The sequence below is a fragment of the Empidonax traillii genome, unplaced genomic scaffold (genome assembly GCF_003031625.1).
Source record: "Empidonax traillii isolate 1590-97213 ecotype Southwest subspecies unplaced genomic scaffold, ASM303162v1 scaffold318:size782537, whole genome shotgun sequence".
In the NCBI taxonomy this organism is placed as follows: Eukaryota; Metazoa; Chordata; class Aves; order Passeriformes; family Tyrannidae; genus Empidonax; species Empidonax traillii.
The window spans coordinates 375,318-390,590 of NW_020955511.1; the positions used below are offsets into that span (position 1 = coordinate 375,318).

At 35.1% G+C, this 15,273-nt stretch overlaps 1 protein-coding gene across 3 annotated transcripts in view; it reads left to right on the forward strand.

Moving 5' to 3' along the window:
- Positions 1 to 15,273, forward strand: part of ZFPM2 (zinc finger protein, FOG family member 2) — a 310,759-nt gene that overhangs the window by 64,437 nt on the left and 231,049 nt on the right. For all 3 annotated transcript variants that reach the window (XM_027891295.1, XM_027891297.1, XM_027891296.1), the window contains one exon: positions 11,811 to 11,912. In XM_027891295.1, the coding sequence (XP_027747096.1) occupies positions 11,811 to 11,912 (102 nt within the window). The remainder of the gene's footprint in view (positions 1 to 11,810; positions 11,913 to 15,273) is intronic.

Below are 15,273 nucleotides of genomic sequence, written 5' to 3' on the forward strand. Positions count from 1 at the left end.
TAGTGGTCTTCTACTGCAAAGCTGCACTGGTCTGTATCTTTGGAGTAGAAACAAAAAACTTTGTAGAAGGTAGCCTTGGTGATAGTGCATTACATTTTTTTGAGTTTGAAAAAAAGCCTTCAAAAATTGCTGTTTATGCTTAGTTACTACAAATTGATGTACTGCCAATAAAAAGAGTATCTGATAATTCTGTTCACACAAAGCCTGTATTAGCCTGGAATCTCCTTTACTGATTTTTTTTTTTTTTTTTTTTTTTTTTTTTTTTTTTTTTTTTTTTTTTTTTTATGTCCAGATAGTGAGTATTTGGAATCAAGAGTCTGTATCAGACTAAGATTAATTTAAATTAAATTCAGATCTAGAAGATTTATTAGATAAATGACAGTATTTAAACATTCGGAATAAGGAAAAAGCCTGTCTTCCATGCAGAGGAGTGATAGACTAGATGGCTGAAAACCTACTTTGGAAGCTAGGAGATAGTACATGCGGATTAAATTTTGTCTGTTATAGGTTGGAACAAGAAAATGCTAACAGAGACAAGAGAAGAAGTGAGCTGGAGGCGTGATAGGGCTAATAATTTCAGAAGGGCAGATAGAAGGAGGGGACATGAATGGCAGAACAATGCAAAGACCAAATTGAAGGTGGTGGGATGAAAAGCAAAGTACTAAATAAAGCTCATCTGAGATGTGAAGTAGTTTGGCTTTGTAGTCACTGATTGCTGTCATCCTGCCTAGATACCCTCAGGAAAAATAAAAAAAATACTCTGGTCTGTTCGCCGTACTCATATGGTGGTGACACCTTTTCTTCTCTGTAGAGAGGAGGGAGAATAGGAGCCTTGGCTACTTCATAGAGGTGGGAATTGGCTAAACAAATTGCAGATCCTTGTGAGCTTCCTAGGAGAAGTGTTTAATGAGGGATTCACTTTTGAAGGGAAAGTTATCTTAAGCAATGAAAGAGATCACTTGAAATTAGTAGATAGTTAAATAGCTGTGTTCAGAGAGGAGGCAGGAGAAGCAAATAGAGGAGGTCTATAATCAAGAGAAAAAATGGGGGACTTTTGCCAGGAGAAAGAGGCAACTGAAGGAACGTACATACCTAATAATCAAAGAGAGCGAGTCCATTTCTTGCTGTCATGCTTCCCAGGACAATTTTGTCAAATTCTCCTGTTCTTTGCTTATAGCACAGCTGTTGCTCTTAATCCTCATGTTGTAGGCTTTCCATGTTACTTCACCACGAGGCAGCATTGGCACCAGGCCTCAGTGGAAGGAGATTCAGTGGCCTTAACACTGCTGGTGGTAGATTGGAAAGCAAATGGCTTCTGCTTTCCAGTACAAACTGTGCTTCAGTTGGTGACATGGGAAGATATGGGGTACACATGAGGTGGATGAAGACTGATTGTTTCATGATGCAATGCTTTTAGAATCCATAGCATGAATGCTAGGTGTGCCTGTAGTGATGTATGTCTTAGCCAGTTGATGTGTGGTTGCAGTTCCTGATACATTGGTTATTTGTGAGTGAAGAGGGGGATGAGGGGAATCCATTGCAGTCTGAAACTCATATACAGTTTTAAGTCAGCCAGAGGACTCCAGGAATTTATGACCTGCATAATGGGTACATACCTGCTGCTATATTCTTGTATTCTGCTTGGGCACGAGGCGATGAGCTCAGAACCTAAACCAAGTTTTCTGCTCATGTACAGTATTTTGTCACTAGCCTGCCAAAGCAGCTTAGGACTGGAATTTTTTATGTTAAACCATGTGACCTGATTGTGCAGCCAGGCTTGAGATTCAGGGAAACAGCTACAGTGTGATTCCTCATATAAGAAAGCATATACAAAGCTAAGTTCGTCTGTGTATTAATCTTTCCCTTCATACTTCATGTGCAAAGCTATCATGTTATCATCTATAATACCAGCCAAACTCTTAACACCCTGAGAATGATTTCAGTGTGTCCCTTTTTCCTCTGAGTATGACTTTGAGTCTGTGTGTATGCCTGTGTACATCTGTGTAAATATTCTTTGCTTCTTTCGGGTTAGACATATAATAACTAACAATATGCTTGCTATTTTCTGTTTTTGGATCAAAAAGTAGATTTATGCCTTTTTTTTCTTGTTTGCCTTTTTTTTTTTGTTGCTGTTCCTTTTTTTAACCAGAAACCTCTTAATCAATAATGTTTCTTTCCTTTTCAGTAATGGATTTCACGACAAATTTCTAACTCTTTTGCTATAGCAAGTGGAGGTAGGATAAGTAAGGCAGCTATACCATAATCACTTTGAGCTCAATAAGGAGATCTTTACAGGCAACTTTGTTCTTATTTCTTAACGGGATTAAGAAGCTCAGCTCTTTAAATTCTTGCATATAACACTGACATTTCCAGTGTGTGTTTGGACCAAGGAGTTCAAAGAGAAGGAATAAAAAAGAAAAGCCAATATGACTTTGTTTTTTACCTTGCTGCAGGAGCTGTTTGTGCAAATCGCCTATAAGCTTATTGACCTGAATCTTTGACTCCTTGTTTTCTCTGGATTTGGCTGGAGTGTAGACACTGATAGAGCACTGATAGAGGTGATTGCACAGCCCTCGGCTTTGCTTGGCACCAGACACCCTCCCTCCCTGTGCCTGACATTATCTTTCCCTGGCAATACTTCTATTCTCCTGGAGCTCGTATTCCTTTAAATTTTTTATATTTATTTTAATTCATTGCATTTTCTTCGTGTAGGCTTCCTGACTAAATGAAGGATACATTAATTATTTTTGGTAATCAGAGATGGAAGAAAGTATGTATGTGTGTGATGTATTTTCATCTCCTCAGATAACTAGAATATGCATAAGAACTCACAGTGTGAGTCCATCCAAAAACGCAGTAGTTACCTCTTACTGACTTGTGTGCATGTTTGTGTCACTGTTTGATTCTCATGTTCCCCTGAGTGAGGGTTCTCATATGTTTGTCTGTATCCCATTCAGCTGAAACAACTGAATTCTGTGCATCTTCCATACTTTTCATCAGGTGCTGAATATGGACAAACAAACGAAGGAGCTTCTCTGATAATAGACTTTGAGTGGTGCTAAGTCAGAATTAGATTGGATCCTAGCACGATGAAAGGGAGACCCTAACATCAGCGTTTACCTTGTGCTTTACTTCTCATGCTTTCTCATTCTTTCCTGTTACTGTACCTCAGAGGACCACCTGTTTTCTTGCTAGAAGGAAAAGGAGATATCTGAAAAGGTTGGAGTGATTTCCTTTTTTTTTTTTTTTTTTTCACCATTCCCTAGACAGCATGGAAAGGCTGCCAGAATAACAAATACAAGATTGTCTATTCTACACAATTTTCTGTTTACTGCTAACCCATATTTAAACCTCTCAGGCTATATTTTCAGTCCAACTAAAATCCATGTTGGTGTAATATCAGCTTTAGTTGGATAAAAACTTGACAAGTTAAACAAGCAAAGCTTTTTTTAATTCAAGACATTAAATAATTGGTCATCAAGCAGAAAACTATATCTCAAAAGAAACTAGAAATCTATGTCTGAATAAATAAATACATAGATCCAAATAGAAAACATTATTTTAACTGTGCAGAATTAAAAAGCGAGAGAAACACTTAAACAGCTTACTCAACTTTAAGCAGTTTATCAAAGCAACTCCAGCCTTTTCAGTCAGCACATTTTCAGAACAATGAAATTCTGAATTCTATCACAGCTAGGGATAGAATTCATGGAGGGATTATTTGGTTACAACAAGTAGAGTAATGTTCCCTTTCTAGAAAGTCACAAAACTTGAACTTGGATTGACTTAAATTTGAGCTCAAATTTGACAGAATATGAATTGCAAATTAATAAGGGTAATCTTCTTTAAAATATGAAATGCCCAAATGACAAATTTCACCAGATATTCTTATTTCATATGTACTGTACATCTGTTTCTAATTTTATTTATAATGAAGGTCTGTTTTGCATTTTTTTGTCCTCTGGTGTCCCTAACACCAAAAATTCTGAATACTTTTGAAGATTTCTGAGACACTGATGAAAAAATTCTTACCAATCCATGTCCAAAAAGCAGATTTCCTCACAAGTTGTGTATTATACGGGTCAGTGTGGGTATATTTACACTAAGTTAGCATCCAAAGGATCAGTAAAAGTCAAGTAAAAGCCACATTTATGTCATCATTAGACAAATATCAATAAGACTAATATTATTGCTGGGTAGATTCTGCTGCTGGATAGAGAAAAAGAATCATTTATTTATGACTGAAAAGTCTTTTCCTCGGGTTTGACTAAAAGAAGTCTAGACTGGTTTTGAAACCACATGTAATACAATATGTATGTGGAAACACACCTGTAATGGTAGGGAAGTCACTGTTTTTGATATTGAGGCATCTGAAGAGTTGATTATTTCAAATAAAAACATCCAATTGTTTACAACAAGGTAAATTTAAATGTCACTGTGTAGCAAAAACTATCTATTACTGCTCATTGTGTGTGTGGAAATCACATGAAAACTGGATTTATATATGATAATGAATTCAGCTGCACATTGTAAAATGAGGTTTTCTTGGTTGGACAAAGAATTTTCATAAGAGACGGCATATTTCTGCAGTAGGGAAGGAACAGAATTGTTATATAATTAAGTTGAAATTAAGCCTTCAAACTTAGAGTCTGAAACTTGTTAGAGTTTCTCTGAAGTAATCTCTCTGTTCCACTGCAGGTGGTTTAAAATCTTATGGATTGTTGATTTCCATTGAAATAAGTTTTGAAAATTATACTGAACAAAAGTCTTTGTTTGTGGCATGCAAATATCTTTTAAAATGTGCTTCTGCTGCTTTTGTAATCAAGTACCTAGAGCTATGGACTTTGAACCTCCGGTTGGTACTTGAATATATCTAATAGAGTTCTTCTATTTGAAGTTTTAATGGGGAAAGGTTAAAAAGATGCAAGACTTTTTTCTATTTTTTTCCTTTAAATCAATAGAAGCTCTTGGGTAGCCAGTATATCTGAATGATACTCATTTGCAACACTGGTGTCACTAGAGTTGCTCCCTAAAAATGAAGAGATTTCATATATGTATAACTAATTAATAAAAAGGAAGTCTGGCATACAATTTAGAGAACACTTACTGTTCTTCTGCAGGAAATACATTCGAATGAATGATCCTTGTCTTGAAAGAAGTTCAAAAGCAAACAGGGATGATAATGAGAGTATATCAAACATTAAGAGGAAGGCCAGACTCAGTCTAGATGAACATACTGCACATCAGTGTCTTATCCCAGGAGAAAAGTGCTCTAGCTGAAATGGTTAGAAATAATTGACACTGCTTTTTAACATGATCACTGTGCTGAAATGTAATGTGTCAAGGTGTCATTTTGTTAAACATAGTGGTAATTTTAATAGGAACCAAAATAGTTTCATACCACTATTTTGGAGAGCTAACAGCTTGCACTATGTAGGTACTCGCCGACACATGGATATTCGTAGATCTGTCCTAAAAGTTAGGGTGAGAGAGAATGCATTGTTTCTGACATTTGAGGGATAAATAATTCTAAGACTGCTTAGGGCAACAGTTATTTCAAATGAGGTTTATCCCAGGAGAAATTATGATTGTTAATCAGCATGACAGAAAACAATAATTGCTTGCAAAGAAGCAAAGTATTGAGGTGATTAATATAATCTGAAATAAAATGCAGTAGATTAACTTGTACAAGTGCTGGTTTCTTTCAGGTACGTTAGCAAATCAATCAGCTGAAGGCTCATACTTTCTGTATTTGTAGAGTAGAGTATCTCAGTTGATTTTTATGGGCGTCACTGAAATTATTTCGGATATACATGAGATGAAGTTTTAGTCTGGTAGTGATGGCACCAGAGTTCTCCCTCTGTCTCTGTGTCTCCTTGTCTCTCTGTCCTTGCAAGGCTTATAGAGTAAACCCATTTGCTGTATCCACTGTAACTGTTCACCTTGTCCTCACATCAGTTACCAGAAATGGCAAATTGCAGAAACATTCCACACAATTTATTTTGTATCTTTATTCTCACAGTTCTATTACCATACCAAGAGCTTATTTAAAGATTTTTTTGCATTATTTTATACCCAGAATGTTTTATATCTGCTGAAAACTTGTATTGCCATTACAATTGGAGTTAAGTGTATACACAGAACTTTTAAAAGAGGTAATCCACAAGAAGGGTAGTTAAGGCCTGTTACATATTGTTGGTATTCTTAAGATTAGAGTATGCTGCTAAAAGGTAAGTTACCTTGAATGAAATAAGTATTTCTATTTGAAGTTGTATGTGGTTTGTTTCAAAGTTACTGAGTATTCTTCTGAAGAGATATTCCTGGCAATAATTCTCAGTTTACAGAATGTTTCTTAGGATTAAGAGCAGGAGTATCGCTGTGTGTAAGCTGTGTCATAGACATTGGGATAAAGCAAATAACAAAGGGTTATACACTGATATATAGTTTCTGAAGCTCTGGCATCTAGTTTATATGTGTAGTCTCAGAATCCTTCTTTGATTGGATCTAGAATTACTACCACTGTAGATTGAGGCAGAAAGGAGAGGGCCCCTTCCCCTCTCTCCCCAGAAAGTCTGCCCGTTCCCAGCCAGTCACACTGGCCGGTTAGCACACATAATGTTATGTTCTTGCCAAAGGAAAGTCTACACTGAGTGACTCCCCATGTCTGTGCATAGTGTCTGTTTTCTCTTTTGGCAGTACAGAATGCTACAGGCTTTGCAACAATTTATTTCTAAATTGATTTATTATAATTGGGAAGTGATGTTTCACTCTGAACAGCTGTATGAGGATGTTAACAATTTCAGTTTACATTTATGCTGCCAAGAAGAAGGAACACAAACGGAATTTCAAACTTTTAATGTTCTCTCACTCTAATAAAAGCTGCTGTGTGCTGTTTGTGACTGGTACAGTCCTTCACCCAAAGGTATTTTGTCTGATGATAAAACCAGGAGTGTATGAAGCTTGCACATTTTTCATCTCTTTTTTGACCTTATCTTTTGTGAGCGGCTTCTGTGAAGGTATCCTAACTATAGGAAGCACCTGGAAAAAATATATGATATCTATGCTGTGATAAGCAGTTATGAACAAGACAGTAGATCTGTCAGTTCTGAACTGTTCATTGTTAAAAATACTTTGTTGATTTAGCTGATTGTGAAATACATTATAGAGTGCCTAACAGCTGCTATAACATTCGTAGTCAAGAAAGTTCAATAGTTATATTGTACGAGACTTTCTGTAAGAGCCTAATACTGATAGGAACAACATGGATTAAAACAGCAGGGTTGAGAAGAACTGCTAACCCATGTGCTTCTTTAAAATACTGCAACTACTTGTGGCACAAGCTGATTAAGTACAAATTGGGAAGTCTTTAATTTGTTAAAAAGATTAAAGTGAAATTACTTGTTAATATTCAAGTCTCTCTTTTCCTACTTGTCAGTGTTGTCAGAGATGTTGGAGTTCTCCCTCTCATGTTTCTGGTAATATGTCTCTTTTACAGTCTTCAGATTTCTTGGTCAACTTTACCACCTTGAATTACAGTGAATTATCTATTGGATAAACACCAGGGTATTAAAGACCACATTACAAATTTGAACTGTTTTTGAAGAGCAGCAAAAACAATCAATGCTAGTAAGAGACAGTAAGGCCAAGATGAAAATTCTAGCCACATTACAGTATTGAAGTTGTTTGAATAAGATTTTTTTTTCCTCTTAGTTAAGCAGTATTTTGTGTATTCAGCACTTCAACATAAGTCAGATTTGTTTCACACAACTTTAGCTGACTAAAGATAGTTTCCTAGTCTAAGCTGTGTGTTTAAGAGGATGATTCATTTCAGCTCTCTCAGTCACCAAGAGGGGTCTCATATCTCAGGCATCCTAGAATAGGATGAGTCACTCAGGAGGTTTCTTTCTTTCCTGTCTATAGAAGCATCTACATAAGTAGTCTGGACTAGCTTAACTTTCAGGCATCTAAAGTTAGAGGTGATGAGTTCTGTCCTAAGTTTAATACCAAATACAGAGAAGTAGCTGAAATTCAGTAGACTTACTTGACTCGTGACTAAATATACCCTATGGTATTATATAACATTACTCATAAGAGTCTTTTTTTCATGCATTGATGTTCTTTTAAATAACAGAATTCACTTACCAATCTTCATTGCTACAAGGAAAACCAAACAGAACCAGGTTTCGCTTCATTTTAGAGTACTTGTCGCTGCTGACACTTTTATACCACTCTTTGGTGTTGATGGTAAAAAGTTATTTCTCCTTTAACTTAAAATTTAACTTAGCAGAAAAGTAAAGAAAAAAACATGGGAAAAACAAAACAATGAGATTAAAAAGGAGTCAACAGGTTAGTAGCAAAGTTGGTAGTATGTATAAGGCAAAAAGCACTTGATTTGACTTGGAAGAAAGAAATAATTCATTTTCTGGATCCAGTTAAATGTCTACACCTGTAATTGAAGAAAAATGTAATCAGTTCTAAAATAAATATTTAAAAATTAATCTTATTGAGACCGAAGAGTAGTCAGCAGCTGAACAAAAAGAGTAAACAATGGAAAGAAAATAAATTCTGTAAGGAAATAAACTCCTTTCTGCAAAACAAATCTTAGCTGCTAAAGTAGCATTAAGTTAGGGGAAAGAGGAGAAAAAAAAATCTTTACAGATGTGTTTTGTTATCAGCTCCTCTACTAAGCCTCCTTTTGGCTTTTTAAAGTTGCAGTGTCTCCAATACCAAATGGATTGTCTTTGTTGCCCGTTTCAATCTGCCCTTGATGCTCAGGTGAGCCTGGGTTAGACTTGACACAGTGTGTCTGAGAATATCATCCAAATGCTTCTTGAACTGTGGCAAGCTTGGTGCTTTGACCACTTTCCTGGGGAGCCTGTTCCAGTGCCCAGCCACCCTCTGGGTGAAGAACCTTTTTCTAATATCCAACCTAAACCTCTCATGACATAACTTTAGGCCATTTCCTCACATCCTGTCTCTGGTCACCACAGAGATGAGATCAGTGCCTGCCCCTCCTCTTCCCCTTATGAAGATTCTGAAATACACAGTAATGTGCCATTTGTTGGTTTCACAAGCAGATTGGAGCAGCAGGGGGAACAGGAGAAATCAGTGTGGTAGTATTTCAGGTGTGTAATGCATACACTTGGCAGTTGGTAAATAATAGAAAGTATCAATGAAAATGATTAAGAATACTTCTAGATGCAAAGCAAAGTTTTCCTTAATGTAAATTCTACACATTTTTTCTACTCTGTTTGCATAAGACATGCATTAATTCATGAAAACTTGATTATGAAAAACACGTAACACCATACTTCATGAAACACTGAAGAAGCAAGTTAATGAAAAGTTAAGTCATCTGCTAACATAGATTTTCAGATCTCCCAAATATTTAATTACTGTTTGCTATAGTTTGTGTACCTTAGCTGTGGTTCTTTTTTCCTTTTGCTTTTCAGCCCAATCTTTTACTTAAATTTCTCCTCTTTTAATTCAAATAGTTTATTTGTTTGATATTGTGGTTGGTTGCATTGATTGGAAGAATGCTCAAATTTGCAGGTTAACACCAGGTTGGTATATATGATAACCTGAAAAAAAAACTTTTCATATATTGGAGCTAAAATTTTCCATGATTGGACTCTATCTAAAATAATTATTTCTAAATTTTGTTGTTGCTCTGATTTAGTCCATATAAATCTATTATTTACAGTGGAAGAAAAAAGTTTCCTTTAGTATAAAATTCTTTGCAAAGAACATTTGAAGATCTTTCTGTGACGGTTATACAGCTTGAGATAGAAAACAAGAATTGCCCTTGCTTGTGAACGAGCAACAAGCAACAGTTTCGAGGAAACTGGAGTTGATCTTGCCAGGTTTGAACTCTGAAAAACTTTCCTGTGTATCTCTCAATAAATTTGTTGTAGGTTTAAGTAGCTATGAAGGTAGAAATAGAAGGGTCAAAATATCTGATAGGTTCTTCAGTCCACCCAAAGAAAGCAGAGCTCTGTTTGATCACTACAGAGTAACTGTACAAATGCTAATTCAAAATAGGCTAGTTGGTTAAAAACAAATAACCGCTAAAACTGCTTAGCAAGAACTTGATAGCTTTTTCAGCCCATGAGTACTTAGGACTGTCTTCTGAAAGATAACTTCAGATTGAACTGAAGCATGTGAACTTCAAATGTCTGGGTAGAATTATACCCTATACTAGGTAAATCTGTTGCATTCAAGTTTTATTTTAGACACTGAAAGTGCCTATGAATATACTGGACTGTGCTTTTAGCACTACAAATGCACTGAACTATATTTTTGTAATCGAAATCTGGAGTGAATTTAGTATTGTGTTTGTGTGAGAAGTAGTTTATCAGGCTCATATACGTGATATTTGAAAAACTGTTTTATGAATGCAAGGAAGAATGTATTATTACAAGACATTACATGTGCACATGAAGTTAATACTTTATAGTGTTTGTATATAATCATGTACTTGAAAACTCTAGGTCACAATCTTATCTGGTATAAATATAGCTCCAGTGATAACGTCTGGGAATCTGGCATGGTTTGTTTTAATCACATTTCTTTACCTATGTTGCTAATTAAAGCTTTTGCTATCATGAGTAGGGGAAAAAATTACAAGTTACTGCTTAATTGCTGTGCTTTATACTCCTTCTTGGTCTCCTGTTGTTAAATCAACAGTCTGATTTTTCAGATTCTGAAGTATGCTGTATTTGTTTTTTAGTACTCTCACTTTTCTGTGGGACAGCATTTTATAAAAGGTTTGCTTCAAACCATAATTCAGTCCTATTTGACTGACGTAGTTAGTTGTGTAGATTTGATTTTCTTTTACATTCTTCTTAGTGTGTTCCTATGCAATAGTTTCTTCTATAGATTGGTCTTAAAAAAATATATACAAATGCAGTAAAATACCGACCTGCATAAGCCCCTAGAGATGTCACTTAACCCATTATTGTAGCCAGACTATTTTCTGTTAATAAGTAAACACCTCATCTTCAATGTAATTTTTCGTGGTGGTTATTTCAAAGTATTTTTACACAGACCTTGCCTAGAATATTTGTTTACCCAAAATAACTGCACTTTTAGTAAGGAACCTTAAAATTGTCATCTCTAAAAGTTTAACCTTATCATAATTTTCTCCGTGTCCTGTATATGACCTTGTACTTGGTAGTAACTGAAGGCAGACAGACACTTTCAGGTATTTTTGGATGATAAAAATTCTAAAATTCATCAGAAATGTTGGATTTCTTTAAATAAAGCTTGATAGGGATTTGCTGCTACATTGTGACTTTAAGGACAAATTCCTTAAAGGCTGAAATACCACAGATTAGCTAGTGTGAAAAGCCAGAATGTTTAGTGAACCATATTTTGTTCTGAGTGTTATTAGTCTGCAATGCCTAAGAAATATTTAGGTGTCAGTTGAAGAAACCCATAACTGAAAGCATAAAGTTCCTGAGAGGTAACAAGATGATTTCTTTTTCTCATTTGTGCATACAAACTTAATGACATTGTGCTTTGGTTTACAGAATTAAGTGCAAGTTGTGATTCTGTTTTTAAGCATATGGAATAAATGTTGTTTTCCAAGATTGGTCTCTCTGTGGAACTGGAAGGACTGAATATTCAGGGCTTGAGTCCCTGAGAATTGACAGATGTTTATGTGCCTAGTATTTTTATTCCTCTCTGTTTATAGACATACATATGTTTTCACTTGGGCATGTAAGCAGTTGTTTGGATATTGTAGGAGCTTGGCTTTAAAGTTACTGTTGAAATATGTCAATACTGTATTTCTTTGATGTCTTTTTCAGGCAATGAAGAAGGCATCCAGGAGGCAGCAGAATCTGATGGCGATGCAAGGTCAGAGAAACCAGGGCAGCTTGCTGTGGAGACTGAAGATTGGGATGGGCCAGGTAGGGAAAAAACAACTGAAAGCCAAGAGAAATTTCATAAACTAGATTCCAATATTTGCTATTTTTATTACTTTAGTAGATAGTTATGCTTTTCATTGATTTTTAATGAACTATTTCTTTTATGATGCTTTGGACTCAGGATATTGACAGGTAAGTACTAAGATGAATTTCTTGAGTAAAAAAAATGGTTTGTGTTGTACCATTTTGTAAATTATTTGACATAAAATGCCTTATATACCTACTTGATGTAAAGAAATATGTTCTTGCTGCTTAGAATTTTAGGATCCAAATTTATCTTACTTCCACGGTTGAATTAAGGGAGAAGTTTTTCTGCTCTGTTTTCTGATGCGAGAAGACCAGCGAGCACCTGGGTCTCTTCTCAAGCTTTGTGCCAACATTTAGCAGTGTACTGAGCTTACCAAATAGGTATGGTATCTACTGACATTGTCAAGGACTTTTTTTTACCTGTTTTAGCCTGATAAAAATCATTTAGCATACCTGGTCATTGATTTCACGGAAAGAGAAACTCAGATTGCAGTTTCAATTAAGTGTTAGAGCTTCACATTAAAACAGTAATTCAAGGTAACATTTTCTGCTATATAAGTGAAGGTGGTGCAAGCATAGCACTGCTAAGATATAAGATGTAAGAGTAACATGGCAATACTTTCAAGTATCTGTTCAATATAAATATGTAAAACCTCTGCTCTACCATATAAGTACCTAAGGCAAAGGGGTAAAACTGTATTTCTCAATTAGGCAATTCTGCAGTTGAATTCAATGCAATGTTTTCATGGGTATGGACTTGGAAATAGGCCTTAAAAATCCATTATATTGACCATAATCTAATAGTACTGTGAAAAAATGTGCATCTGAAGCCAAACATGCTCTAGCAATATGTCTTATGGATATTTTCCCTAAAAATGATGAGCACATCAGAAAATAGTTCCAGAAGTGTTCCATCAATAATTTATAATGCAATAATAATATTTCATTATAAAAATACCTATATTTCCATCACATTTTCATCCTTGCTTGATTTTGCAAATTAATGTATGCTCTTCATGAAGAGAAGAACAAAACTAATCATAATTTTCTGAAACCAGTAGCTGGAAAATACAATGCAAACAAAAAAGAAGACATAGTTTATCTAATTAAATGTTTTTAATGATAATGCACAAAGAAGTTGATATTCTATATAAAGCACTATTATATGAAAACAAAACTTACTATTATAATACACTACTGTACATTTAAAATAATGCAAAATATGTGTTTGGAATCAGTAGAATGGCCTTTTTCAGCTTCACAGTAGATTCAAAAGCTATCAGTATTCTCCATATAACTTGTTTTTAATTTCATTATAAATAAACTCTATCTGAAATATGGGGGGGTTTGTTGCAATTTTTGTTCTAGTATATTTAAACATAGTTGAATATGCTTTTTGTGGGCTGTAATATCTTGTAATATTTATTGATAGCTTTGACATGCGATAAGACAGAAATCAAAGTTGAAAGTGGAAAAATTCCTTTTGACTTCTGAAAACTGGTGACCAAAGCCAGTGGTTCTTTACAAGGGTATTTAAAAATGTGAGGAAAGGAATGGATACATACGACATCCCATACCCTCCATTATGCATGAAATTTAGTTGATTATTTATTGACATGGAAAAGGGAGTGATCAACAGAAGATCATTTTCAACCATGCAGTACAAAGGTAATGTCTTTCAGTTCTTTGAAAAGAAAAAAAGCAAGCATGAAATACTTTGCTAATTTAGGAACATTTTTTAGCACAGCACAAAAAAAATCATTGAAAATTTTGCTTCAACAAATTTTCCAACTGGCAGTAGAGGCTTTACCTCAAAGAGCAGATGACGATACGCTCTTTGTTATCTGAGCTGTCTCTGGTCTCCTTGCCATCTCCACTGACTGTGTTCTGCATGATACAAGTTGCTGTCAACTGATAATGTGAACTGTGACAACTCAAGAATTTATATAAATAGTAGAGCTGCTTTGTTATTTTAATATTTTATGTCTTTTTTTAGCACTAAGGGAACATATTGTGATTTTCAGAGCCACTGCTTGCCAGGAACTGAAGTTCTGTGAGTTATTCATTAGCAATAACTTACACGCGGATGAGTCAAAGTTAAGTTTCTGGCATTAATTAGAGTTTTATTTTGTTTGAAAATTTGCATTGTTAAGTGGTTCACATGCATTCCCAAGCCTTTGTAATTAGAATATTTTTATGAAGAAAAAATCTAAAGTTAAATGTGATGTGGCTTCAAAGAGTTTCTACTGAAGCAATCTTTCAGATCACAGTCTTATGACCTTCACTGACCATTGAGGAATTGCAGAGATAACGTCTACTCATTGTAGTCACTTTGAGTGTTACCTTCATGTTTTTCAACTATCGTCAGTTTTCATTGCTTTTGTCCTCAATTTTTAAAAAGTCTTGTCATTGAAAAGACTACTCTGAAATAATGGAAATGGAGATCAATAGGCTGTATACTAACACACAGTGAAGGACCTGATCCTTTTTCCAAAACAACCGACAATAGAAGTCTGAGGAACAGTAAGAGCAAAGCAAGACTGGAGTTAAGTACATTTTATGGGAAAAGACTTAGTTTTTAAACATGAAAGCAGAGGTAATTTTACAGCCTGTGTGCTGTTTGCCTTGGTACATGGAGATGTAGAAGTTCCATAGCCTTTGTGTTATTGCTGAGATATCAGTGCGAGTGAGGCTGGTGATCAGTGCTTTAACACATAACGAACAAAAAGTGGATCTCCTGTATGTCTTCCACACAGATCATCCATCAAATTAGAGAATAAGATCACTCTGGTTTTTACTGTATATATGTTCCATGCATTCATATCAGAACATTCCTAATATTTCTGAAAATTATAAATACTAGGCATCTCAACAAAAATATTGTTGAAGGCAATATAAGGAAATTATGTGTTATATACCATCTTGAAAGAAAAAGAAAAATTGGTTTGAGATTTAAAAATTAGCCCAAAGGTAGAGTTGTGGCTAACAGGTATGTTTGGGTTCTCAAATTACCTTGCTTGCCTTGTCAGCAGTCTTGTTTGATGCTGAAACAGTGTTCTGTCTCCTACAGTCACACGTTAAGAATTATGTTAAAATTTGGAACAGGTTTAGAGAAGAGCCACTAGAATGTTGAAAGGACTGGTATTTTTAAAAAGTCTACATCCTTTTCCTATTTATTTTATCAAAGATATATTAACATTATATTAAAGGACAACCTGATTATGAACTGCTTTAAATTCAGAGTGAAAAATCTGATACAATGGACACCTCTTTCTAGCAAAGTATCAGAAGGTTGAATGGATGTTGAAGTGCCACA